The sequence below is a fragment of the Narcine bancroftii genome, chromosome 6 (assembly GCF_036971445.1).
Source record: "Narcine bancroftii isolate sNarBan1 chromosome 6, sNarBan1.hap1, whole genome shotgun sequence".
NCBI classification, from domain to species: Eukaryota; Metazoa; Chordata; class Chondrichthyes; order Torpediniformes; family Narcinidae; genus Narcine; species Narcine bancroftii.
Window position 1 is genome coordinate 26,527,896 of NC_091474.1, and position 26,027 is coordinate 26,553,922.

General features: G+C 40.7%; 1 protein-coding gene across 1 annotated transcript in view; it reads left to right on the plus strand.

The window, feature by feature from the left end:
- Positions 1-26,027, plus strand: part of uqcc1 (ubiquinol-cytochrome c reductase complex assembly factor 1) — a 118,918-nt gene that overhangs the window by 10,164 nt on the left and 82,727 nt on the right. Inside the window, exons 3-5 of the mRNA XM_069884399.1 lie at positions 859-966; positions 9,389-9,461; positions 20,010-20,067. Coding sequence (XP_069740500.1) covers positions 859-966; positions 9,389-9,461; positions 20,010-20,067 — 239 coding nt within the window. The remainder of the gene's footprint in view (positions 1-858; positions 967-9,388; positions 9,462-20,009; positions 20,068-26,027) is intronic.

Genomic DNA, 26,027 nt, shown 5'->3' on the forward strand with positions numbered 1-26,027 from the left:
TTCATTCACTGCTGGTAACCATGCCTGATCTTAAAAATTCCATCCCTAAACATGTCCATACATTGCCTCTAAAGTGCTTCTCAAACACACTCCTTTGGTCATCTTGTATCTTCTACTGTGACCTGGTGTCGAATTTTGTTAATAATGTTCCTAGTAGTTTATTAAAGTATAAATGCAAGTTAGATTATTTGTTAGAATATAAAAAATAAGAGCAGAGGAGGCTCTCGGGGCTGATGAGCCTGTTCCACCATTCAATAGGTTCACAGATGATCTGGCTGAGGACTCAGCTCTACTTACCCACCTGTTCCCCACAACCTAATTCCCCTATATTCAAAAATTAATCTATTAATGAGAGGGGATATTATAGAAACATAAAATTATGAAAGGTATAGATAAGATTGAGATAGTTAAGTTGTTATTTGGTAGGGGAGACAAGAACTAGCAGGACATCAGATTCAGGATAGTGGATTTAGGACAGAGATGACGAAGAACTGCTTTTCCCAGAGAGTGGTGAATTTGTGGAATTTGCTGCCCATTGAAGCAGTGGAGGCAAGCTCAGTGAATATCTTTAAGAGAAGGTTGGGTAGATTTTACATAGTAAGGGAATTAAGGGATATGGGGAAAACGCAGATTGGTGGAGATGAGCCTATCATCAGATCAGTCATGATCAATCACATTGAATGGCAGAGCAGGCTCAATTGGTTGAATGGCCAACTCCTGCTCCTATGTTTGTCTTGTACTTGTTCTTATATACATGTAATGAGACTGACAATGTTGTCCGCAACATCTGAGTTCAAGTTTTGCTGAATAAATAATGTTCTGGGGACTCATCACTGACATATCCCTTTTCTTTTACAGTTTTACAATGTAAAAGGTACAGCTCAGCCCATTGAGGAAGATGTGGGGCCCTTCACCAAACTCATAGAAGCATTAGGATTCACAGGGCCTCTGAAGTACAGTAAATGGGTACTGCTTTCATTTTGCACTGATGAAGGGGAGATGGGGAGGGTGTAAGCTTTCTGCAGGCAAATGAAACGGATTCTGGAGGTTTCCTAAATCTGTTGGCTTAGATGCATGATAATGCTTTTTGATGCATTATCTTGCCTCATCCACCTTTTCTCAGAAAAGGTCTACTCAACTACTTTGTGGAATGGAAACTCGGCAAAGATCAAAGCTGCTCAGCTGCCAAAGAAGGGCAGGCTTGAATTTCTGCTGTGATTTTAGGATATCCAAAAGCATTTGGCAGCCATTTGAGATAGTGCAAGAAATATTGACCAATGTAAAGTGATAGTGTTTTTGGTTTTGAAGTCAAGAACACAAGAAAATGGAAGAAGAAATAGGGCACCAGGCCCTTCTTGTCTACCACTGATCAGTTTGTTCATGCTGATATTATGCTGGCTCCAACTCTTGAACTACCAATTCTCCATAAGCTGAAGGATAAATATTGGCCAGGATGTTGGAGCACTTATTTTAATAAGACTATAATAAGAGCAGAAATAGGCTATTCAATCCATCAAGTCTGTCCTGCCATTTCATCATGAGCTGATCCATTTTCCCACTCAGCCCCACTGCCCGGTCTTCTCATAACCTTTGATGCCCCGGCTAATCAGGAACCTATCAATCTCTTCCTTAAATACACCTAATGACTTGGCCTCCACAACCACCTGTGACAACAAATTCCACATTCACCACTGAAGGAATTCCTCCGCATCTCTGTTCTAACTGGGCATCCTTCAATCCTTTTGGAATGGATATTGAGCCTCTCCGAGCAAGAGCAACCCACTGAACTATGGCTGCAACTACCACCTGATGGTACAGTTCACAGAGCAGAAAGTACATTCTAATCATGTTTTGCAAAAGCTGGGTAATGTACTGCTAGCCCTGTTGGCTGCAAATGTATTTTGCATATTTGGAACACTCAAATCAACCCTAAGTGAAATATTTTAAAACATTTGACCTGCTATGTGATGGGTGACATCTGTATAGATCAAATATGAAACAGCTGTGACCCAACACAATCGAAATGAATTGTTGCCAATCCTGTCAGTGACTACAGTATTTACAGCAATACTTGTCCTCAATGTGATTTGCTCATGTTGGAGGACCGGCACTCTGAGCAGTGAGAAGTCAAATTGTATATTCAGATGGGATAACTGGAGTTCCATAAAACTGATGTTCTGCACAAAGGTTATAAACTGCATACAGGGAAACTGGATTTAAAACATTCAGTTACTGGCCCAGCTTTTCTAAATTTAAATTTAGACATTCAGCCCAGTAACAGGCTCTTCCAGCCTACAAGGCCATGCTGCCCAAATACCTCAATTAACTTACATACCCTCTATGGGCACAAACCGGAGCACTTGGAAGAAACATGCAGACACAGGAGAATATACAAACTCCTTACTAGTGCTGAATTCGAACCATTGTTGCTGGCCCTGTAATAGTTTGCACGAACCATTACGATCACCATGTGGCCCTATGTAGGCTCTGAACATTTAAATAGTTAATAGAAGCTGAGAGTAGGGCTGGCTGAGAGTAGCTATACCTAAGGGCTGTACACAACTAATAAATAGGGCTGTGCAGTTATTGTAGCGGTTAGCACAAGAATATTTCAGCACTTGGGATGTGGTTTTGGATCTGGCCCTGTCTGTCAAGAGTTTGGACACTTCTCATGCCCATTTGGGTTTCCTTTGGGTTTCTCCAACCCTGCAAAGGCATACAGTAGATGTATTTCAGTGATGCGGGCTCATGGGCTAGAAGGGCCTGTAACCGTGCTTTCTCTCTAAATTAAAATTAAATGTAACAAGAAAGTTTCAACTAACCAGCATTTTACTCTCTGGTACCCTGAAAGTGAAGGTAATTTAGTTAAAGTTTTTGGTAGTTTGGTTAAAATGTTCAACCCTATGAAAGGAATGACTCATTTGCTCATGGGATGTTGATGTCACTGGAACAGCTTGTGCTTATTGCACAAATCCAACTGCGAACTGAGTGACTTGCTGAAGCTTCTCAGAGGGCAGTTGTGCACATTGGTGGGCCTGGAGTCTTATGTCAGCTCAACTGGGCCAAGGATGCTCGATTTTCATACCCAAAGGACATTTGTGAATCAGGTATGTTGTATTGGCCATATTATTGGTTCTAGCTTTTTGTTTCAATTGTACCATATATACTCGTGTAAAAGTCAAATTTACAAAAGACCATTTTTTAATGTTAAATTTATGAGGTCAACTATTACATGGATACTACTTTTGAGTGGCTGAAATTCACACGAATAAATATATATTGGCCAAATCACCCTCACTGCTATCCATAGCTGTGACAACATCTGTGAATGGAAGGCAGGCCAAGCATTGTGTTAACGTACCGTAATTTTAAGTTAATGATGTACCGATTCAGAGATATGGTACTTATAATGAAGTATTGTAAATGCATATCAACCTAGCTTACTGTGTATAAGGAAAGATGGTGCGATATACCCTGTACTGACTCAATAATAGGGTAATATAACGTTAATAAATTTTGGCCTGGGGTCGTGGCCATGTGAAGGACCCAGACAGACGTGTTTTGGTTGAGCAGAGTGTTAAATAGATGTTTAAAACTTGAAAATTAAGATTTTCTTCATCAAAAATTGATAAAGCTAGCACAAAGAAGCCAAGGCAACTGAGAACAAAGGCTGAAGAAGCTCTTCTTCAATCAGGATCTTCAGATAAAAGTCCAAAAGGGATTGGTGTAAAAATGATGAAGGGACCAGCAGAACCAGTTAAAACTGGAGAGTCGGGTCAAGAGCTAAGCATCATCCTGGAAAAACTGGAGAATTTTAGTAACCAATTCATAAATGTTGAAATGGTGATGAGAGAAATGATGGAAAAAATGAGCGAAATAAGAGAACGTTGAAGATCTGATGGAGAGAATGGGTCAAGCAGAAGTTAAAGTGATGAAAATGCATGAAAAGCTTGAAGCCAAAGAATGGGAGTCGAATAAACAAGGACTGCTTAACACAATTGATCATATGGAGAATTTCAGTCGATGGAACAATATCCAAATTATTGGACGAAAGGAAGGAATCGAGGGAAGAGACCCAATGAACATTTTTTCAAAAATGGATCCCGCAAGTGTTGGGAGAAGATAAATTTAGATAAAAAATGCATATCGCAAGAGATCACTGAACACTTGGACTCAAAAGCTGGTAACCAGAAACAAAGACTAGTTCTGGTGAGCCTTTTAAGTTACCAAGAACAGGAGATAATTCTGGGAAAAACATATGACTACTCTAAAGAAAAGATTGGCCTGCCCAAGGTTGATCATGAAAAGGTGCTTTTTTTTTCCCCAAGACTTTAATTAAACAAAAAAAAAGAATTTGAAGTTGTGAAAGGACAATTACATGCTAAAAACCTGAAATATTCAATTATATATCCCGCCACTTTGAGGTTCAAAGTAGCAGAAGGGAACCAGCGATTTTTCAAGACCAAGAACGAGGGAAGATTTTCTGTGAAGTTTGTAAAGAAAAGATTGTTGCCAAGGAGAATATTGTGTAAATATTTATAATGGAACTAAGTAAAAGTTGTATTTTTTATTTTTGCTAAATTGTCTTGTATTTATTGTTTAAAAGTAAAAGGTATAGAAGTGTTCATGGAATGCTCAATAAAAGGGAAAAGAAATTTGGGGAAAAATGGTAGCAGGGTGGAGACTCTGGTCTAAGGTGGACAATGGCACCTGGAAAGGAGTAACAAAAAAAGATGACACTAAAGGGAGAGGTTCTTCTTTGAGAGATTCCGCGGGCTTTTTTCGTGGGCTTTCAGGGCTCTACATATATCTCACCATCGGGGCAGGGAAAGGATCACTTTACTATTTATAGTCAAAAGATTTTGTTGATTAAAAAATATTGTTTTAAAGAATATGGCTAGAATGTTTAAATTTATTAGTTTTAATGTTAATGGTGTAGCCATCTATAATCTTCACAAGGTCTTCACCTTCTGGTGCGTTTTTGGATTGAATGTAATGGAGACACCCATAGGCTGTCAGACCTGCGAATTATCCCCAGCTCTTCCATTTTGTGGAATTCTTGTTAAGCTAATTGCCGTTTCTCTGGAGGCAAGCTACGTGCCTTAGCATGAAGGGGCGGACCCTTGGTAGAAATAGGGTGAGTTGCTCCATGTTTCGAGGTGGGGGGTCAAAATCTGCAGAGTTGTAATTTCAGGAAACTGTTCTACAAGTCTGGAGAACTTAGAGGTCTTACGCAAGGTTTGAAGTCAAAATGCAAGAACATGCGATTCTGCCAGTTGAATAGTTTGAAAGGTGGTACTATCCACCAGTTCATTCCCTTTTAAATCCACCGTGAATAAATGAGCTCGAAGGAAATCGGCCCCAAGTAGCGGTCGTAACACTGCCACTATAATAAAAGGCCATGTATAAATGTTCCCCTCGAATTGAACATTCATTTTGTTTTGGTGCCTTATGTGGGTATGTTAGAACTATTGACTGCTGTGAGTTGGAGTTTGGGGGTAGGATAACATGCATAGAAACCATTTGGTGCTAAAACACTAGCCTCCAATCCTGTGTCCATTGAAAAATTTACATTTGGATAGCTGATCCCAAACATATAGAAGGCTTATAGATTTTTGGCCAACCATTATCAATGGTTGGCCAGGGCATTTCCCTAGAACGCACAGGGAGACAGGCACCTATGTGCATTGACTTCCCAACGCCAGTGCTAAAAACACCAGGTGGAAGTGTCAACAGGCTGACTGCCTGACTTGAGTCGATGCCTGGTATGTTGAGGGTGTTGGCTTGGGAAGTAGTGTCAACAACGGAGGTGCTGGGTATGGACAACTGTGGTGCAGTGACATTGTCCAAAGACATTTTGGTCTGTTTTTTGCCAGCTGTAGGACATCTGCCTCCACAGCTACTGCCCTGGGGTCTTTGAAAAAACTTTGCGAAAATAAGAATCTAATGTCTTCTGGCATCCTCTCCAGGAAGAGCTGTTAGAATAACTTATCTGGCTGTTGGTTGGATGTCAGGCACAGCATGTCATCCATTAGTTAGGACAGTGTGCAGTCACCCAACTCCTCCATGTGTAACAGACTGGCAGCCCTCTCTCTGTGGGACATGCCATAAATTTGCAGCAGGAGTGCTTTTAGAGTGTCATACTTGCACTCTCCAGGCTCTGGTGGATCATGCAGGACATCACCGACTCACTTGGCAGTGGCTTGGTCCAAGGAACTGACGAGATCATAATAGCAAGTTGCTTCCTCCTCGATCTTCCTGAGGTGAAACTGTGCCTCAGCCTGTCGAAACCACAGCTCTGATTCCACTGTCCAGAAGGACGGTAGCTTAACAGCAACAGTTGCAATATCCATATGGTCCATTATAACCATATAACAATTACAGCACAGAAACAGGCCAATTTGGCCCTTCTAGACCGCTCTAATCCCACTTACCAGCACTCTGCCCATATCCCTCCATCCCCCTCCCATCCATATACTTATCAACTCTTTCTTAAATGACAAAATTGACCCTGCCTCCACCACCTTTGTTATTCTTAAACCTTTGCCCGTCAACTCTCAACCCATGACTTCTTGTAGCCATCTCTCCTACTCTCAATGGGAAAAAGCCTTTCCATATCAACTCTATTTATACCTCTCATTATCTTAAACACCTCAATCAAATCCCCTCTAAGCCTTCTACGTTCCAAGGAATAAAGACCTAATTTGCTTAATCTTTCCTTGTATTCCAGATGCTGAAACCCAGGCAACATTTTTGTAAATCTTCTCTGCACTCTTTCTATCTTGTTAATATCCTCTCTATAAATCGGTGACCAAAATTGCACAAACTTGGCCTCACCAATGCCTTGTACAGTTTCATCATTACTTCCCAACTCCTATATTCTATGCACTAATTTATATAGGCAAGCATACTAAAGGCCTTCTTCACATGTGTAATAAAATATTGAATTCATGGTGTGACAAAGGAATAAAGTATGTTGATGATTGTAATATGGAAGGAACTCTAATGTCTTTTGAACAACTAAAAAAAAAAGTATGGAGTAACTAATGGGAGATTCTTCTGCTTTCTCCAGTTAAGTTCATTCTTAAGAGAAAGATGGGGACCAAACTTGGTCCCACCTGAAGATAGTGAGATGGAATGAGTGACTTGGCTGGGGAATGCACCTAAATTTTTATCTAGGCTGTACTTTGCTCTCCAAAATGAAAATGCAAAGCCAGGTTTACAGAGATCAAGCGAGAGATGGAAGTCAGATCTAGGAGTTGCAATAATGGAAAGATACTGGTCTAATTAATGTTTGGATATAAATGCAAGATAAAGATTTGTGTAATATAATTTCCTGCACCACATATCTCACACCACAGAAGTTGCATAAATCAAAATCTGAAATATCAGAAATGTGTTTTAAGTGTGGGATAGAAATAGAAACGTTCTTGCATGCTACGTAGTCATGTGAGAAGGTGAGACCTTACTGAAATATTAACAAGGACAACAGGAACAGGGGTGGCCTTCACGGATGTCCCAGTGCTTTAACGTTTGGGCAATTTTATTGAAATAATAATAAACTTAACTAAATTCCAAATTTCATTTGTTAAAATAGCTTTAGCTGTGGCAAAGAAAAATGTGTTGCGATTACTTGGAAGTCCGACTCCCCTCGACAGATAAGACAATGGAAGACAGATGAATAATTGTATTACTGTGGGAAAAAAAGTTACTTACAACCTAAAAATTAAATATGTATTTATAAAAATATGGCAACCATATCTGGACTATATAAGAGCCCAAATATAAAAAAGGTGCCATTATTATAAAAATATAAGTGACCTTCCCAATGAAGATTTTCTTTTTTAAACCCAATTGTAAGCCCTGACGGTGTACGGATTTATACTGGGAAGAGAGAGGGAGGGAAGGGGTTATTGGAGTTTTGTAAGAAAATAGAAAGTTATATACATATATATATTTTTATATTTTGAAAATGGAAAATTTTGTTATGTATATTTATGGAAAAAACACAAAAATATTCAGCCGAGCTGTGTTCCTATCCATGACTGTTTGCATCTATGAATAACAACCAAAGTGTTGTGGTAAGGCTTTTGTAATTTAACAGTAGTTATGGTATGAAGTATCCATTCAGGGATACAGTACTTGTAGGAAATAAAATTCCTGATCTTATGGCCAAAAATAGTAGGTCGACTTTTACATGAGATTGACTTTTACACAGGTATACTGTATATGGTACTTAATTATTGAATTAAATCCCCAGCTGCCATGGAGGGATTTAAGGTCATGTCTTTGAATCAGTGGTCCAGTTTTCTGAATGTTAACTCAGTAACTTTACTCCTATACTGTCAGGATAGGAATAGAGACATGACAAAATTAAAAACCCTTTGCATGTGGAAGTTTGGAATTTGCCTCTACATATGGTATTTGATGCTGGGTCTACCATTAATTTAAAACTCTGAGTTTTTTGTTAGCAACAGATGTTAAGGGATGTGGACAAGTCAAGGATAAGTTGTAACAGAGTCTGGCAGAACAGGTTAAAAGGGCTTAAATTATCTCCCACTGTAGCTTTTCTTTAGGTATTTTGTACTGCATAAAGCTCACTACAAAGTATTCTTCTCTTTCTACAAGCTTCATTCCCTCACATGGTCAACCTGCCTCTCGGGAATTGTTGCACTGCACGTTCAGGTCAGTCTGAAGTAGATGAGGGGAGCCGATTCTCTAAATCTGAGAAAAGGATGCCATTCAACCTCTTGAAACTGTTCCATCACTCAGTCAGACCATGCCTAATTAATTCCCTTTTCCTTGCCTGGTTCCCCCCAACCCGAGCCTCTTACCTCGTCCAACAAAGTCTTTCCACTCTTCTATCTCAGTTGTCAAACTTCTATATGACCTGCACAAGTTTTGCAGGAGATATTCCAGATTTCCACTGCCCTTTATGTGGGATAAGTGCTTCCTGATTGACCCATGACCCATCTGGGTTTAGCTTTGTATATCCTGTTATAAATTCTCCCCATAATAGAAGAAAGCTTTCAGATTCTTGCATGCTTTCCTTTAACAGTTTTGTTATTTCTAGATTCCTCTCTTTTATTGCATGGCTGTTTCTGTCTCAGAGATGGTGAATGCAGGAGATGTCCATTTGAACGATATATTCAAAAAGTACCGGATAAAGAATGGACACAGATTTGCTATTGTATTTTGATCAGAGGAGGAATGATTATTTGCAGCTGCATCGCTTTCCCTTGTTAAAAGTGTCTCTTGAGTCAAGAAGCCAAATAAACAAAATCCAAGTTGTGTTTAGTCAGTTAAGCATGGAGTACATATGAAATGCCAGCACCGTAGATTTCCTCATTTGTTTTATACTTAACTTTATTCCAATATATTTTTACAGAAAATAAAGATTGCCGGCCTTCGCATGTATACCTGCTGCGTGGAGAAACTAGACTACGAAGAGCTGTTTGAAAGTATGTATAGTTAGAGTTGGATTTATCGTCATGAAAGTATCATGAAATTTGTTGTTTTGCAGCAGCAGGATTGTGCAGAACAAGGTGCAAAGTTACTAGAAATTACAATTCTGTAAATATAAGATTTAAAAAAAAAACTCCTGCATAAAAGAGAAAAGCTGAAGTAATGTCCATAGGTTCATGCCCGTTCAAAAATCTGACGGCAGAGGGGAAGAAGCTGTATAGTTATGCAGCTCTGCAGTTTGTTAAAGTGAGCTTGTCGCGGGGTGGCTATGGTTATAGCTCGAGGTAGAAAGAAGACTCGCACACCAAGAGAGTGTAATTGACACCAACTTTATTGGGCTGCAGCTCTGCCTTTTATAGGCAGCCGGCTGAGTCACCGCTGGGCATGGCTTATGGCTTGAGCGAGGCCGGCTGCTGATTGGGTTGTCCCAGATTCGCAGGCCCGGATTGGACCCCCTGCGATCTGCTGGCTGTGATTGGCTGATTCGAGCAGTTATTCCTGCAGCCTATGGGAATGGGTGTCTCTTCCCGTGTGATGTCTACCCGATTGTTGTGTTTGACGACTGTTTGCTGTGTCAGCACGTGGCGTGGGCCACTACAAGCTATATTTAATGTAATTTTCAAGTTAAGTTTATTGTCATTTGATTGTACAGTCTTATGAAACAGCTTTCTCTGATCCTCAGTGCAAAACATGCACACAACCAGACAACATATATACAGATAAACAACAAATATGCAGGACAAGTACTTCATCTATAAAAACAAACAAATAAATATTGTTTTGTACATATGAGAGTTTTGAATGGTTAGTGTGACCAGTTCCTTTGGTCATTCAGCATTCTCACTACCAGTGGGAAGAAGCTATTTCTCAGCCTTGTGGTATTGGTTTGATACCCCTTTATCTCTTCTCTGACAGGAACAGTTGAAAGCTGCTCTGTGCAGAGTGGAAGGGGTCCTCAATGATTTTGCGTGTCCTCTTCAGACAACAAACCTTGTAGATCACGTTGATGAGTAGAAGGGATATAGGCATATAGAGTTCCATTTCTTGAAATTATCTCCTGAGTCCTAGTTATATCCTATATAACAGTGGGCTATCAGCTAGTCAAGGTGGAATGCTAAAATTGTCCACTGATGCAAGAGTTTCTTGCCTTTTACAATACAATGCAAGTTTAAAATCACTGAAATATGAATGGATTAATCAGTCGCTCACAACCTTTCTTTACACTCGCATACCACTTTAAGTATTCCCTATGCCATCGGTGCTCTGTGATTAGTAAGGGATTGCTTAAGGTGATATGGGAGTGGGAAGGGAAGGTTGTGTTACTGAAATATTTTGCTTGAGAAAAATTGTCATTGACCCATTTTCATTCGATTTTTGAAACCATGTACTTAATTAGGTAGAATTAAAATAGTGGTTCCCAAACGTTTTCTTTCCACCCACATCCCACCTTAAGCAATCCCTTACTAATCACAGAGCACTGATGGCATTGGGAATAGTTAAAGTGGGATGTGAGTGGAAAGAGCAAGGTTGGGAACCCCTGGATTAAGTGAACAGCCAAAATCAGAATATGAATATAAGGCAAGTTTTGATGTTAAGAAGGAATGTTAAACATCTTCTCTCAAAGGTAAAAAAACAAGCTCAAGGCAGTTGAGATTTGGTAATCCAAATTCATAAAATGTTATTCAGGTTAATCAAGTAATGAAAATGTTAAAGAGCTGTGAGTTTAGGAATCCAGGACAAGGGAATGTAATGCAAACAGCTCAAAGTCAAGAGGTAGATTTAATTTGGGTAGAGCTAAGAAATATCGAGTGGTAAACATTAGGAGACTTTAATCTGCATATGGGTTAGGCAATCCAAATGAGCAATAACAGTATGGAGGACACAATTGTAGAGTGTCTAAAGGATAGTTTAGAACCAGGAGCTGGTGTCAAAACAAGGGGACTACCGTGCATGACTGAATTGATGAGAAGTTTCTTCATCCAGAGGATATTAAATGTTTAGAATTCCCTTTCCCAGGGTAGGGAAATCTATGACAAAATAGCATGGGTTTTGACTGCACATTGATTGAAAATTTTCAAAATAAAATATTCAAAAAAAAAATCAAAAGGCCATGGGTTTTAAGTGCGAAAGGAATAATTTAGCGGATCGAAGGGGCAACTTTTACCCCAAAGAATGTCATGGGTGTATGGTGCAAGCTGCTGGAGGAAGTGAGGGGTGGGGACAGTGAGGATATTTAAAAAAATTGTGCAGGAACATGGATGGGTAAAACACAAAGGTCGGCGGATACCGTAATTGAAGTAAACCACAACGTTGGAGAAACTCAGCAGGTCAAACAGTGTGCTTTATAGAGCAAAAATAAAGATACATAACCAATGTTACGGGCTTGATCCCTTCATAAAGATAGGAAAAAATGTCAGCATTTCACCTCATGTAACATAAATATTTTTACGTAGTTGGAAGGAGAAGTGTGGAAGAAACCAAAACTTGACTGCTTTATAGGGAAGGGGGGCCCATAAACTTTGAGCAGAATCCTGGGGGAGGGGTGTATGGGCATTGCTGAAAAAAGGTTGATAATGACTTGGTTCGAGGAATATGGGCTGAATCCAGACAAATGGACCTTGGTTGGTGTGGATGAGTTGAACCAAAGTTTCTGATCTGTATTTGCTCTAAGGTCTGCAAAGCTTAAGCACTGAGCATATTCCAGAAAGATCAACAGATCTTAAGGTATTATTTATTTCTGTTTATGCAACGTATTGAAGCGTATGGAGGATAAAAGCAGGTTCATGTAGTTTATAGTCATGACTGTATCATTCTCCCTTGGAATGGCATGCCGGCCTCGGTTAATAAAGGTCTTTCCTAAATGAAATTTAAGGTCTCAGTTGAACCTGAGTTGGGCAATCTTGCACTTGGGATTCATCTCTGTGTTTTGAAATTAAGAAACTGGGAATTGGAGAAGAATGCTTATTAAATAGGAGAGAAGATTATCTGATCATTTGGTGGACCTTTTTGGGTCTTGAAGAAACTGGACAATTCTTCTAAGTGAATGGGATTAGGGGGCAGAAATCCTCCTTGGTGGGACTGGGATTCAGGGGGCAGAAATCCTCCTCGATGGGACTGGATCGATGGGTAGGGTAGGCGCCTGAGCTGACTGCTATGTCACTATTTAATCTGCTGCAGTGTCCCAAATGGGATGATGCCTATATCAGAGCTGGGAATGACCTTTGCCTATAGAACCTCCTTTCACAACCTCGGGACAATCCAAAGCTTTTCCAGCGACGTCGTCACAATTGCCAATATTGCGTTCCGTTCAATAGCTATGTGAGGATAATCTTGATTGAGAAGTATTTATTGATGAGAATAATCTTCCAGAATAAAAACTGATTTTTATTAACCTGTACCATAACCTTAATCATATGAGGAGCATTTGACAGCTCTTGGTCTGTACTTGTTGGAATCTAGGAGAGTGAGGTGGGATCTCAATTGAAATTTTTTGAATGTTGAATGGTGTGGACAGAGTAGATGTACAAAGGTTGTTTCCCATGGTGAGAGAGAGCACAACTTCAGGATTGAAGGGTGTCCATTTTGAACAGACATGCGTAGGAATTTCTTTAGCCAGAGGGTGGTAAATCTGTGGAATTTGTTACCACAGGTGATTGTGGAGGCCAGGTCATTGAGTGTATTTAAAGGAAGGATTGATAGGTTCTTGATTGCCAGTGGATCAAAGGTTCTGGGGAGAAGGCCAGGCAGTGGGGCTGATTGGAAAACTAGATCAGTTCATGATTAACTGATGGGGCAGACTGAATAGCCTCTTTCTGCTCCTTTGTCATGGCCTTACAGTATTATATTTTAATGATTTATGCACTTGGATTACAAAGTCTCTACTACCTGTAGCTTTCCATCGTTTAGAGAAGACGCTTACCTCTCCTGTTAACTTCAAAAACAGATGATCTCATACTTGCCTATATTCGTATGCTGATTGTAGCTGTTCACTTAATCTAATCGTATATCAATGATTTTAAACTTTCACCGTATCGTAAATCCAGAAAATTTGGATCAGTAATATGTGTTTGAAGTTTAATGATTATGACTTCTCAATTGGGTAGTATATTTAATAGAATGGGATTTGGGACTAAAGAATGAATGGAATCAATTTATTAGAATAAATGGTTTAAGTCATCGGAGATTGTCAAGGGAATTAAAGAACAGTTTTGGAGATTCTGTTCATGAAGCTCAACACCATCTAGGACAAAGCAGCCCCTTTATTGTGCCATCATTCACTGTAGAACTGTGACTGCTCTGTGTACCAGCTGCAGGTACTCTCCTACTCTGTGATGATAGCATGCCATCAATTGCATTCACTATCATCCAGGTGGCCTCTTTCTGTGCCACAGTAATCCTCTGACCCGATGGATGCAGAGGAACATCTTCACACACGACTTCCGCTTCACTATACCGCTGTCCTGCCTCTGTAACTGGCTCTAAATCCTGAAGCAAAACCCAACAGGACAGTAGGAGCAGCTTCACCAGAAGAGAGTTCACCACTTTCTGGGCCAATCGGTATAGGCAAAAAATTCCGGCTTTGCAGGCAAGAAGTAGATCGTAGAAATGAATGATAAGTTTTCAAGGGAGCATTTAAAAGTCTGAGAGGTACATTGTCTTCATTTCAAGATGGGGATGAGATGCTGCGAAAGTCTAGCATCAGAATCCGAGGAGGAACCACTTGGCTTATTTCGAAGTAGGGAAGGATTGGGGTATTCCATGCATGGGTGGATCAGTGGGTTTGATTCATGAACGAGTGCTGGCCTGTGGGGCTAATCACCTTTTCCTGTTCCTAACATTTCTTATGAGGTAGAATTCCAGCAGAGAACAGTGTTGCAGCCATGCAGGCAATGAAAATAAGGTCAGGAAAAGTCACTTAAACTTTTTCTTCCTTTTCTGGAATTACTTTGTAACATTGAGAGCATTTGGTGGGACTCTTGAGAATTTGGGTTGTGCATGTGGAACTCTTCCATGTCATTTGGCTATTGTTAGCTCTCCCTTTCGGTCTGTGTCCATGCGAAGCATTTGGGAGCGAGCTCCTTTTAGAGCTGTGCTCCATGATTCAAATCTGATGTGACCTGAATTTCATTAAATGCTAGAGCGAAAAAACAATCTGATGGAGCAATTCAGCAGGTCGAGCAGCATTAGTGTGAGAAAAAGAATAATCAGCGTTTTGGGTTGGAACCCTTCATCAAGAACCATTGGGTTTGGATTGGTTGAATGTGCTCATGAACCATTTGGGTTCAGGTTGGGTGTATAGGCAAATAAGTAAGAGAGAGGAAGAAAGAATCTTGCAGGCAGGGTCAGAGAGGGAATTGTGGAGGTGGTGAATTCCAGGGATGTGCAGCCCTCTATTCAATTGCTGAATAGAGCTCTGGCTTTGGAAATGGAAAGACAAATACTACCAAGATGGTTCCTGAATTCAGACTTCGTCCTTGCCATCTGATAAAAGGTGTTACAAAACTGAAGTGCTCAATGTTTGAGCAGTCAGGTGGCATCTATGGAGAACTGAATAATGTTCCACGTCAATAACCTCTCAGCTGAACTGTGACAGTGAGAAAACAGATGCATTTTACGTGGCAGACAGAGGTTGAATTCAAACAATTAACCAATAAATTATATCTTATAAATCAAACCATAAAGACGTTAACTGCCTCTTTCTCCCTTTTTAATTACCTGTCAACTCAATATAGGTTTTGAATTATCAAGGTACAGTTTTGGTGGAGGTCATTGACACACTGTAAGTCTGAAAACCATGTGACCACAATGGAGCAAACAGCATTGTGACTTAAACACCGATCTACCTTGTCCAGCAAGTGGCAGAAAAAAAATCAAGTTCAAGTTTATTCGTCTTCCGATTGTAACAGTACAACCCAACAAAATAGCGTTCTTCGGTCCACAGTCAAAAAGCATACAGACAAGTTATGCATGTACATAAAACCTATTATCAATAACTAGTAGCGTCACAGGGAATTATTTTAGTAGTTCAGCAGTCTCACTACCCATGTGAAGAAGTTGTTTCTCAGCTTGGTGGATCTGGCTCTAATATTCCTGTATCTCTTTCCCAACAGGAGTAACTGGAAGATGCTGTGTGCGGAGTGGGAGGGGTCCTCACAGATTTTGCAAATTTTCTTGCTCTCTTTAAATAACAATCCTAGTAAATCACACTGATTGGAGGGGAGAAATTCTGTAATCCTCTTGAAGGAGAAACCCCAAACAATTTTTCTTCCTCCCTCCCAGTGGATGGGTGCTGGATCACAGAATCATGGAATAATACTGATGTAAGAGCAGGCCATTCATCCCATTTATCCATTGTTGTTCCCCAGTCATCTTGTTTCCTTGCCCTTACCTTGGAAATTTAGTTCCCCTCTCCCTATCTGGTTCTCCTTTAAAAGCCCTTCTTGATTCTGTTTCCACTAATTTTTCATAGTGAGTTCCAGATTAGGGTCACTCTGCACATCAGAACACATCCCTCTTCCCCATAATCTTTTGCATTCTATTTTCTCAGTCATCATCTTGTGCCCCTCTATCTCACCTCCTCTCCACCTCTTGCCTCAAGGAGAACAAGCCCAACTAACAGCTGGCACACTGCAAGTCTAATTTGAAGGCAAAGTGAGAATAGACTAGGGATTAAAGTTGGCACTTTTATTTGACTCTGGATGGATGCCTAGAGCTATTGACGGCAATATTAAGAGTGATATATAGAGGAACGTTCTCTAAATTGAGCTGTCCTCACATGGTCTCTTGTAAATAAACACACCTTTCTTTTACCTGAATTAAGTAACATAACCCAAGTGAAAGCAAGAGTATGTTCGTATGAAGTAGAAAATTGGCAGAGTGTCGAAGAGTTGTGCAATGCTGAGATCCACATTACTGCTCTACTAATTAATTTCTTAATTCTTATATAATAGTTACTTTCATTTGTACTTCCTGGAAAATCAAACAGAATTTTTTGACACAAGAGGTTCCTCCATTTTGGCTTTTGTTGATTTGAGGTTAACTTTCTAGACTATTCACCTTCGGTTTTTTTTTTAAATTCAAGATTATTTTATTGTCTTGTAGTAAAACATAAAATATATTATAAGAAATTTCCTTTAGTCTACCTTAAGACAGACAAGGATTCGCTATCAGCAGAAATTGCCTACTGCCCCTTACAGCCAGATAAAGAAGTAAAAAGAAAGTTCCCCCAGAGTCATTAAGTGTCCATGGATTCACTTACAGCACTCTTTCAGCCTCTGCAGACACACAGCTTTCAGTCCAAACCATCAGCAACCTGAGGTTCAGATGCATGCCTCTGACATGATCTGGAAGTCTCCAGCACCCTCTCGCATCTTGGTTCCGATACCTGGAACCCCTTCAAATAGTCTCGAGCCAAACTCCAGTTGTTTTCAGGCCAGTGTGATTCCGTTGACCGCAGTTGCCAACAGCTCGCAGCCTACATAGGTTACTTACCTCGAGTCACCAACAGCCCATTGCCTGTGTGTTCTTCAGCCTGTGGTCATTGTCCCGTGGGTCATCTCCTCAACTTCAACTCGTAAGAGGAGTGGTCTCCCTGTTTCCTGATGCCCTGCGCCAGTCCTCTGCTTCTCCAGAGTCTAACCCCTTGTGGCTGCTGCATAGGCGCCAGCACCTTGGGCCCAGTCTCCACAGTTGCAGAATTTTAAATAAAGCCCTCCTTTAACAGGCCATTTAAAGCCTTTACAGAGCTGATGGCAGTCGGACCCCACATGGGAGTGCTGTGACTGTATCTCCCTTCCCCCATTTCTCCCATTTGCTTCCAGCCTGAAATAAATTGCCTTGAAGTAGCCACATGAAGACTTATGCTTTAGAAGGGCATCACACTTTAGGATTATATGATCTTTGTATATTAATGGCACAGAAAAACGGAACATTTCCAAAAAAAATCTGGTATAGAAATGGATTAATCTGCAGTTTTATATCAAGACTGCAAATATAAGAATAGTCCTGATTCTGGTTTCTCTGTGCTTTCCAGTTGTATTCTTAGTGCTAAACAAACATGGAGCTCCCAACAGGCAGATGCAATGGACTGCTGCTCTGGGGAGTTATGAGCTTTCATACAAGTGTCCAAATCAGGAGTGGGAGTAAGCCACTCATGCCTGCTTTGCCATTCAATGAAATCATGGCACATTCAGTTATGACTTCGGCTCTGTATCCCTGCCGGCCATAGAAAGGCAGGAATATTTTTCCCTGTGCCTTGTAAATTGTCAAAGGTTCTCCTTACATGGCTCTTTGAGGAGGAGACTTCCAAGGGGCTCGCTACCCTCAGAAAAGCTTTGGCTCATCTTAGCCTGAGATGATCAATTATTGTTCTTCATAAAACAGATCCCGGCACGATTGACTTAATGGTAAAATAAGCAGGTCCTGAAGCAAGGTCTTGACCTGAAATGTTGGGTGTCCTCCCGATGCCTAACATGTGATTTCCCTCCAGCAGTTTATTCATTTTGAACAAAAATGCTATTTAAATTAAATTTTAAGCTGTTAATTTTTTTTTTTCAATTTAGACATGCAGCATGGTTTCAGTCCCTTTTACAGCCCATCAGCTTGTGCCGCTCAATACGCCAATTAACTTTCAAGCCCCGTAGGTTTTGAAGGGTGGAAGGAAGCAGGGGCACCTGGAGGAAACTCACTTAGACCCGGGGAGAACATACAAACTCCTCGCAGACTAATTTGAACCCGGGCCCCTGGCGACGTAATAGCACTAACTTGTGAAAATCATGAGTGATATTTTTACCTTTTATTATTAGCTTATAATATCTATCTTTGTGTGTCCTGAAGATGCGATTGAGCAACTGCTATATCAGTTCCTTTGTGGTGAGGGGCCATCTCTGTGCTATTGGTAGGGAGCTCCCAGTGTTGAAAAATGGCTAATATTTGAAGCCAGGAGAGTGTGTTCTTGGAGGAAACATAGTTCAGCTAATGCCCTTGCCTTTTGTCGGTGATGAAGTCCTGGGTTCGATCTTTGAAGTTAAATACAAAAGTCTGCAGATGCTGTGATTGCAGTAAAAACAAGTGCTGGAGGAGCTCAGCAGGTCTTGCAGCGTCCATAGGAGGTAAATATATATTACCAATGTTGCAGGCCTGGTTCCTTCCAGCATTTCTGTGTTTTTTACAGTCATTGAAGTCTTGATCATTGGCCAGAGAGTTCCCTCTCTCTCTGCTCCTTGGTCCTGACTATGAATCTGTTCTACGCCAGGTTGCTTAACTATGGACATCATTGGAAGAGTTGTTGGTAAGGTGTGCACTTAGAGCAGGGCCGTAGTATTGCTGGGCAGTACTTAGCATTGAGCCACACCCCTGTTGGTATAGGGAATCAGGAGTGTGTTTAGAAGTGGGAGAGTGCATTAGGGAAAACAGCCACTGGTATCGAGGACCCTTGTCCCTGATGTGCCTGCTTGCACCGATTTTATTTTGTTTTAAACCATGTAGAAGATAGGTGGCCACTGGTTTTGGATCTGATGTGAATGTCTATATAGCTATTAAGTAGAAAGAGTGATTGAGTACTGTATGAAGTCTTCCCCTGTTTGTTTCCCTGTGTACAATAAATTTACCTTCGATTGACCAGACTTCTCTCTCTGTGAAACCACTAAACTTGATACATTCCCAACTCAACAGGAGGCCTCACTTTGTTAGTACCCAAGCAGCCATTAAAGATGTGCTTCCAAAGGAGCCAGGGATGTTTGCTTGTGATGCCATTGTTCGCATTTCATTCAAAGTCTATACCTCCCTGTGTGTCAGAGAACCTCAGTATGACAGTGAATCATACAAGTGAACTATTCCATGGAACTTCAGAGCTGACAATGTTCCTGTCCGATGAGGAAATGTAGGGGACTCATTCCCTTTAGCATATGCCACCATTTTGGTAGAACATGGTTGATCTGTATCATAATCCTAGTTTTGAGTTCTGTAATACCTGGTGCTTTTATCAAACCAAAAGCAAAGATTTTTATTGGAACTGCTCTTTGATCGCTGCTGTTTGCTGATTCTCTGATTGAACCATCTGTTGGATATAGAATTTTCAACTGACGTTGCAGTAGGCTGTAAGGGGTTCCAGGTGACACTAATGGCGACTCTTTATCTGCCTTACGGCAGGCAGAAGGCAATTTTGTGTAATATTACCTGCTCTATGATAAAAGAATCTTGAGTATACTTGATGTGCCTGCTCACTAGTCTACTCATCAATTACTGTCCTTGCGTTTTCTTCTCTTTTTCAAGCCACTTTCCCACATTTATTTCTAATATAAAGAGGCTATCAGTTACTTCAAAGTCTCCTTTGCAAAAGTGCTGCTGGAGTGAGACAACTGCACTTTTTACAGATCAGAATCTTTTATTTTTAAATCTGTTCCTGGCAAAGGTCTTTTTTCCTGTTTTGGATGGGAAGAAACTCTAAGTTGGAGTTTTTTAAAATTCTATCTTTTTAAAATATTTTTCAACATTTAACATTTTTGTTAATAAAGTTGAAATAGATGTGTTTCTGTTGCTTTCAGAATGCAGTTTGTCAGACACCCTGAACTCTTGGTTCCTCGTTGTACAGCTTCATGTCTGGTGAGTGAAGTCGTCTTCAGTATTTGAATGAAAGGTTGCAAATAACCTAATATAAAAAGGCAGTGAGTTTAAACAAGAAATCTGCAGACGCTGTGAATGTAGCTTACACAAAAATGCAAAATAAACTCAGCAATTTGCGCTGTGTTCTTTATGTAGCAAAGATCAAGGTATAAAACCAATGTTTCAGGCCTGAGCTCTTCATCAATATAAGCAAACTGCAAGCAGGTACCTGAATAAAATGGTGGTTGGGGGGAGGCCCACAGGCAAGAGGTGGATATGGGTGGGAGGGTGCAAGAGGAAAAAGACAAAGAAGTGATGGGGGAGGGGATAGTTCTTTGAATAGAGAGGGAAGTTGGTGGAGAGCTGGAGGAAAGAAGATAGAGGGACGGAGAAGAGAGGGAGAATGCGGAGTGCGCCAGCAGAAACCACGGAAGTCAATGTTAATGCCATATCCAGTTAGAGAGTGCCCAGATGGAATATTAGGTGTTGCTTGTCCAATTTGCGAGTGGTCTTAGTCTGGCAGTGTATGAGGCCATGGACAGAAATATTAGCGCTGGAAGGGTCACAGAATTGAAATGGACCACTGGGAGTTCCCTGCCATTGTTGCGGACAGAGCGAATGAAGAGGCAGGGGGCCATTTGGCTTCTTACACCTGCTCAGCCATTCAGGCTGAGCTTTTATCTCAGCTCCACTACACTGGACTAACCATGTGCTCTCAGTTGACTTTAATATCCAAACATTTCTCAGCCTCTGTTGTATTTTTGAACAAGCAATAAGTTGGGGGTCCTTGGTGGCTCAATCAGCATCCATGAGTGTCAATAAAGGGTTTTGACTCGAATCGTTGACCGTTTCTCTCCTCTGCTGTTACCTGACCAACTGAACCCCTCAAACTTATTATTTGCTCAAGGTTGCAGTATCTGCTGTTCTTGTTTCTCTGTTGTGACTGTGTCAAGTGAATGCATCACTGCAACCCATACGTAGAGAACGCCAAGAATTCATTGCCATCTGTATGGCACTATGCTCACGGTTGCCATTTTCCAACTCTAGTGACTTGGGTTCGACCTTGACTGTGGGTGCTGTCTGTGTGGAGTTCGAAAGTTCTTCCTGTGACTGTGTGTGGATTTACCTGAGATGCTCCAGTTTCCCAAATAGATACTAGGAATTATTATCAAAACTTACTTCCATTTCCTAAAACTAGATTGACACTGCCAATTCCTATTAATATTCTGTTTTTAAAAGTGCCCTGCTACCTTTTCCATAATAATAGATTCTAAGATTTTTGCTGGTACTGGTCTTAGACTCGCTGTTCTTAATTTTTTTAAATTTACATGTATAGGATGGTAACAGGCTCTTCTGGCCCACAAGCCCATGCCACACAAATGCCCCAATCAACCTACAACCCCTTTGAGGGTGGGAAGAAACTGGAGCACCGGGGAAATGCAAACAGATATGGTGAGAATGTCCAAACTCCTTAGACACAGTGCCAGATTTGAACCCAGGTCACTGGCATTGCAATAACATTACACAAACCATGCTACCCTGTGCTCTGTTTCCTGTTTTCTCTCTCCCTCCTTTATAAATAGTGGTCATACACTGGCAATATTTTATTTTGTGGGAACCATCTAGAAGGATCACAAGCAGTGTACCCACTGCACCCTTTATCCCTTTTCAAAATCTTTGGACACAGGTTATCCAGTTCTGGGATTTTTTTTATCAGCTTTCAATATATCTCCAAAACTTTTATTAGACCAATACAGTAAACCCCTGGTATCCAGCACCCATGGAGATTGTTAGATTCCAGATTAATGAATTGTCCGGTTGCTTGAGATTATATGTTGCGTGGATTGGGAAACGAACGACAAGGTGTGCTAATTTTAAACGTCCATATTTTTTACCTTTTATTTTCCTCATTTTTTTTACAGGTTGCTTGAATTCAGTATAAAAGGGTACTATTAATTTTTGGTTCTTTATTTTCTATTCTCCACTATTTCAAATTTTAAGTTTTTAAATTTAAAATTTAAATTTAGACATACAGCACAGTAACAGGACATTTCAACTCAAGAGCCTGTGCCGCCCAATTATACCCAATTGACCTACAACTCCCTGTATGTTTTGAAAGGTGGGAGGAAACTAGAGCACCCAGAGGAAACCCTCGCAGACAGAAGGAGAACATACAGACACCGTGGAATTTGAACCCCGGTTGTGATCACTGCCACTGTAACTGCATTGCACTAACCGCTACGCTAATCTTGCCGCCCAGATCATTTATCCTGACCTGGGGAGCACAGGACCCGAATTAACTTGTACTGTTTTCTTTTCCTCTTTTTTTCTTATCTGCGGAAGCTTTTACAGCTTGCTTTTATGCCTCTTTCTACTCCTGCATTCTACTTTTTCTTTCCTGATTAGAGTTAAGTGTTTTCCTTTCCCATTTGGCGGTTGCCGCTGGATTTGAGTTCCTGTGTGAAAATGCCAGCAGCTGTGTAAACTGGCACAGTTGAAGGTGCACCTTTCCAGGTCAATCAGCACCATCTGGACCAGGGCCCATGGCTGCCAGAGAGTGCAACTTCTGCTGTCCATTTCTGTCGTCTTTCATCTCTGTACTTCAGATTCAGGTGATGCTGGCACTTAGCAGCCCAGTTTCCATCACAGGGAGAGAGTGAGGGATTGAAGCTGGGGTTTATTTTAACACAGACTACAAAAGTGAATGAATGGGCAGTTATCAACTCCCCTCCTCCCCTATTCATTTTGGCATTGTGACAGGACCTATCATGCAGCTTCTATTTCTCGTAAATTGGATTCATTTTCCTTGCTTGATATTGTCAATAACGAGTCACTTGTTTTACTCTGACTGTTCTGACCCCAGCCTTATTTTGAAAATTGGAACTGAACCAACGGTAACATTCAGACACTCGATTTTTAATCTGGTCACAATTCTCATGTCTGGAACTGGCTTGGAATAATGGATTTCTTTATTTGTCTTATTTCTCTGGCCCCGAGTGTATCGGGCAGATTTAAAGCAAGCTCACCATTGAGAAATGGAAGAGCTATAATAATTAAAACACGTGTCTTAAAATTCAACCTTCAGATATCAGCTCTTCATTGAGTGATAACTTGACAAGATTTTTATTTACAAAGGAAACGACGACATCAGGCTTAACTGGCACCTTAACGTAGTTAAATTTTCTTGAGGGTTCTCATTGGAAAATTAATTTTATTTAATTTAGAAATGTAGCACTGTAACAGGCTCATTTAGCCCATGAGCTCACGCTGCCCAATTTCACCCATTTGACCTGCTAACCCTGTTATGTGACAAATTTTGAGTCGCGTATAAGAGCTGATGGGATAGATGGGGGGTGGGGAGTAGGGGTCAAAGTGATAGGCTTTAACAATTGATTTTAGAGGAGGAAGTAGAGAAGTTCACAGAGGGAACTTCAGAAGCGAAGGTGGTGTTGCAGAGGTGGAACAAAAGAAATTAGAATGCACTGGATTGCAGGATGGAAAGAAAGCAAAGATCTAGGGCTGGAGATTGCATTACAGAAACATAGTGAACATTGGTAACGAGGTATGATTTGAGGCCAAGGATGACTGTGTTTAAATTAAGCTGGATCTCCACATTGCTATCTGGCTGATCAATGAACAGTTGGCGAGAGTGAAACAGACACAGTTGATTGCAGTAAAAGCCCAAAAATGCTTAAGAAACTCGGCAGATCTCGCAGTGTCCTTAGGAGGTAAAGATATATATATATATAAAACTGAGGCCTTCTTCAAAGTGAACAGCTCACAGTTAGAACATGTTGAAAGAACTGTGGATAGGAAGGGTTTGGAGGGAAACGGACCAAATGCAATTAAATAGGAGTACCCCTTAATAAGTTGGCATGGAAAAATTGGGCCAAAGTGATTGTTCTTGACTATATGATTCTATCTCAGGATTCTGGAGGATGAGAAACTATCTTGAAGCGCATTGGAATAGTTGAGTCTTGAGGAAACAAGGACTTGGATGAGAGATTAACTTAACTGTGAAGCATTTTTACTCTGCAGTGTTCTTTTTGCAGAAAAATAGGATTACCAATGGTAATCCAACAATGGCCTGTGTCTAATGGTGTGCCTCAGGGATCAGTGCTGGGTCAATTGTTGTTTGTGATCTGTATCAATAATCCAGATAATAAAGTGGTAAATTTGATCAGCAAGTTTGCAGATGACACGAAGATTGGAGGTGTAGTGGCAGTGAGGAATACTTTCAAAGCTTGCAGAGGGATCTGGACCTTCTAGAAAAATGGGCTGAAAAATGGCAGATGGAATTTCATGCAGACGAGGGCGAGGTGTTGCAGTTTGGAAGGACAATCCAAGAAAGGACATACACAGTAAACAGTAGGGCACTGAGGAGTGTGGTAGTGCAGAGGGATCTGGGAATACAGATGCATAATTCCCTGAAAGTGGTGTTGCAGTTAGATAGGGTTGTAAAGAGATCTTTTGGCACATTGGCCTTCATAAATCAAAGTATTTTGTTTAGGAGTTGAGATGATATGGTAAAGTTGTATAAGACATTGGTGAGGCCAAATTTAGATTGTGTCACCTAACTACAGAAAAGATTGAAAGAGTGCTGAGAAGATTTAATAGGATATTGCTGGAACTTGAGGAACTGTTACAGGGAAAGGTTAAGCAGTTTAGGACTTTATTCCTAAAAGAATGAGTGGAGATTTGATAAAGGTATACAAAATTAAGATTGGTATGGATAGCATAAATGCAAGTAGGCTTTTTCAACTAGGTTAGGTGAAATACACAGGTTAAGGGTGAAAGGGAAGTTTTAGGGCAAATTTCTTCAGAGAGTGGTGGGAGTATGGAATAAGCTACCAGCTGAAGTGGTGAATATGGGCTCAAGTTTAATATTTAAGAAAAATTTGGATAGATACATGGATGGGAAGGGTATGGAGGGATATGGACTGGGTGCAGGTCAGTGGGACGAGGCAGAATAATAGTTTGAGTGAAACACAAAAGTCTGCAGATGCTGTGATTGTAGTCAAAACACAGAAGTGTTGAAGGAACTTGCAGAGTCCATAGGAGGGATACATTGAGGAAGGGCTCAGGCCAGAAATGTTGGTAATATAGCTTTACCTCCTATGGATGCTGCAAGACCAGCTGAGTTCCTCCAGCATTTCTGCATTTTGATTGTGAATAGCAGCTCATCACAGTCTAGAAGGACCAAAAGGCCCATTTTCTGTGCTGTAATCTTCTATGGTTGTCGAGGGAGGATTCCAGCTCTTTCAGAAATGCTTTGGGACAAAGCCTTTTTTTCTGGGATGAAATTTGTGTGTACCTTAATATTATCAAGGTTCTTGAATCAAAAGGTTATCACTTCATCTAAAACAAAAAGCAGACAAGGATAGTTCATGCTTGTCTACTGATGATCGCTTTGCTCATGTGAATGCAATGATTTCCAAGGGTAATGCGATGTGGCTGGAGGATAAATGTATTGCTGCTCAAAACACCTTTGTCTGGCTGTTCAAATGTTGATCTCTACATCTGCAAAAGTGTACATTACTGTAGCCAAGTTTGGTCCTATTTAAATACAGTTGGGATGTGAAGGGGGGGTGGGGGGGGCGAATGAGAGGTGAGCTATTTTGCAGGAACTGTGATAGAAGCAGAAACAAAAACCTCCTCTAAAATTAAATTGAGCCAGGACCAACTTCAGCCAAGCCGGAATCATCAAAGAGCCCTTCATAAGGCAGTTAGTGAAGTATATGAAGGTCTCCTTGCAGCATTATTAGGCAGTGCCATAACCACTAATTCCTCTAGGAAGTCTCTGCCCAAATACCAAACTGTATGAAACATCTTTGGTCAATCAGCAGTGATTTGTTTTTATGTGGTTCTTTTAATGGCTTTGATTAAGGCTCTGAATGTTTTCTTTTTAATTTAATTGTTGACTTAACGTTTTTTTGAGAAAGGGAATGTTTTCAGCCGAG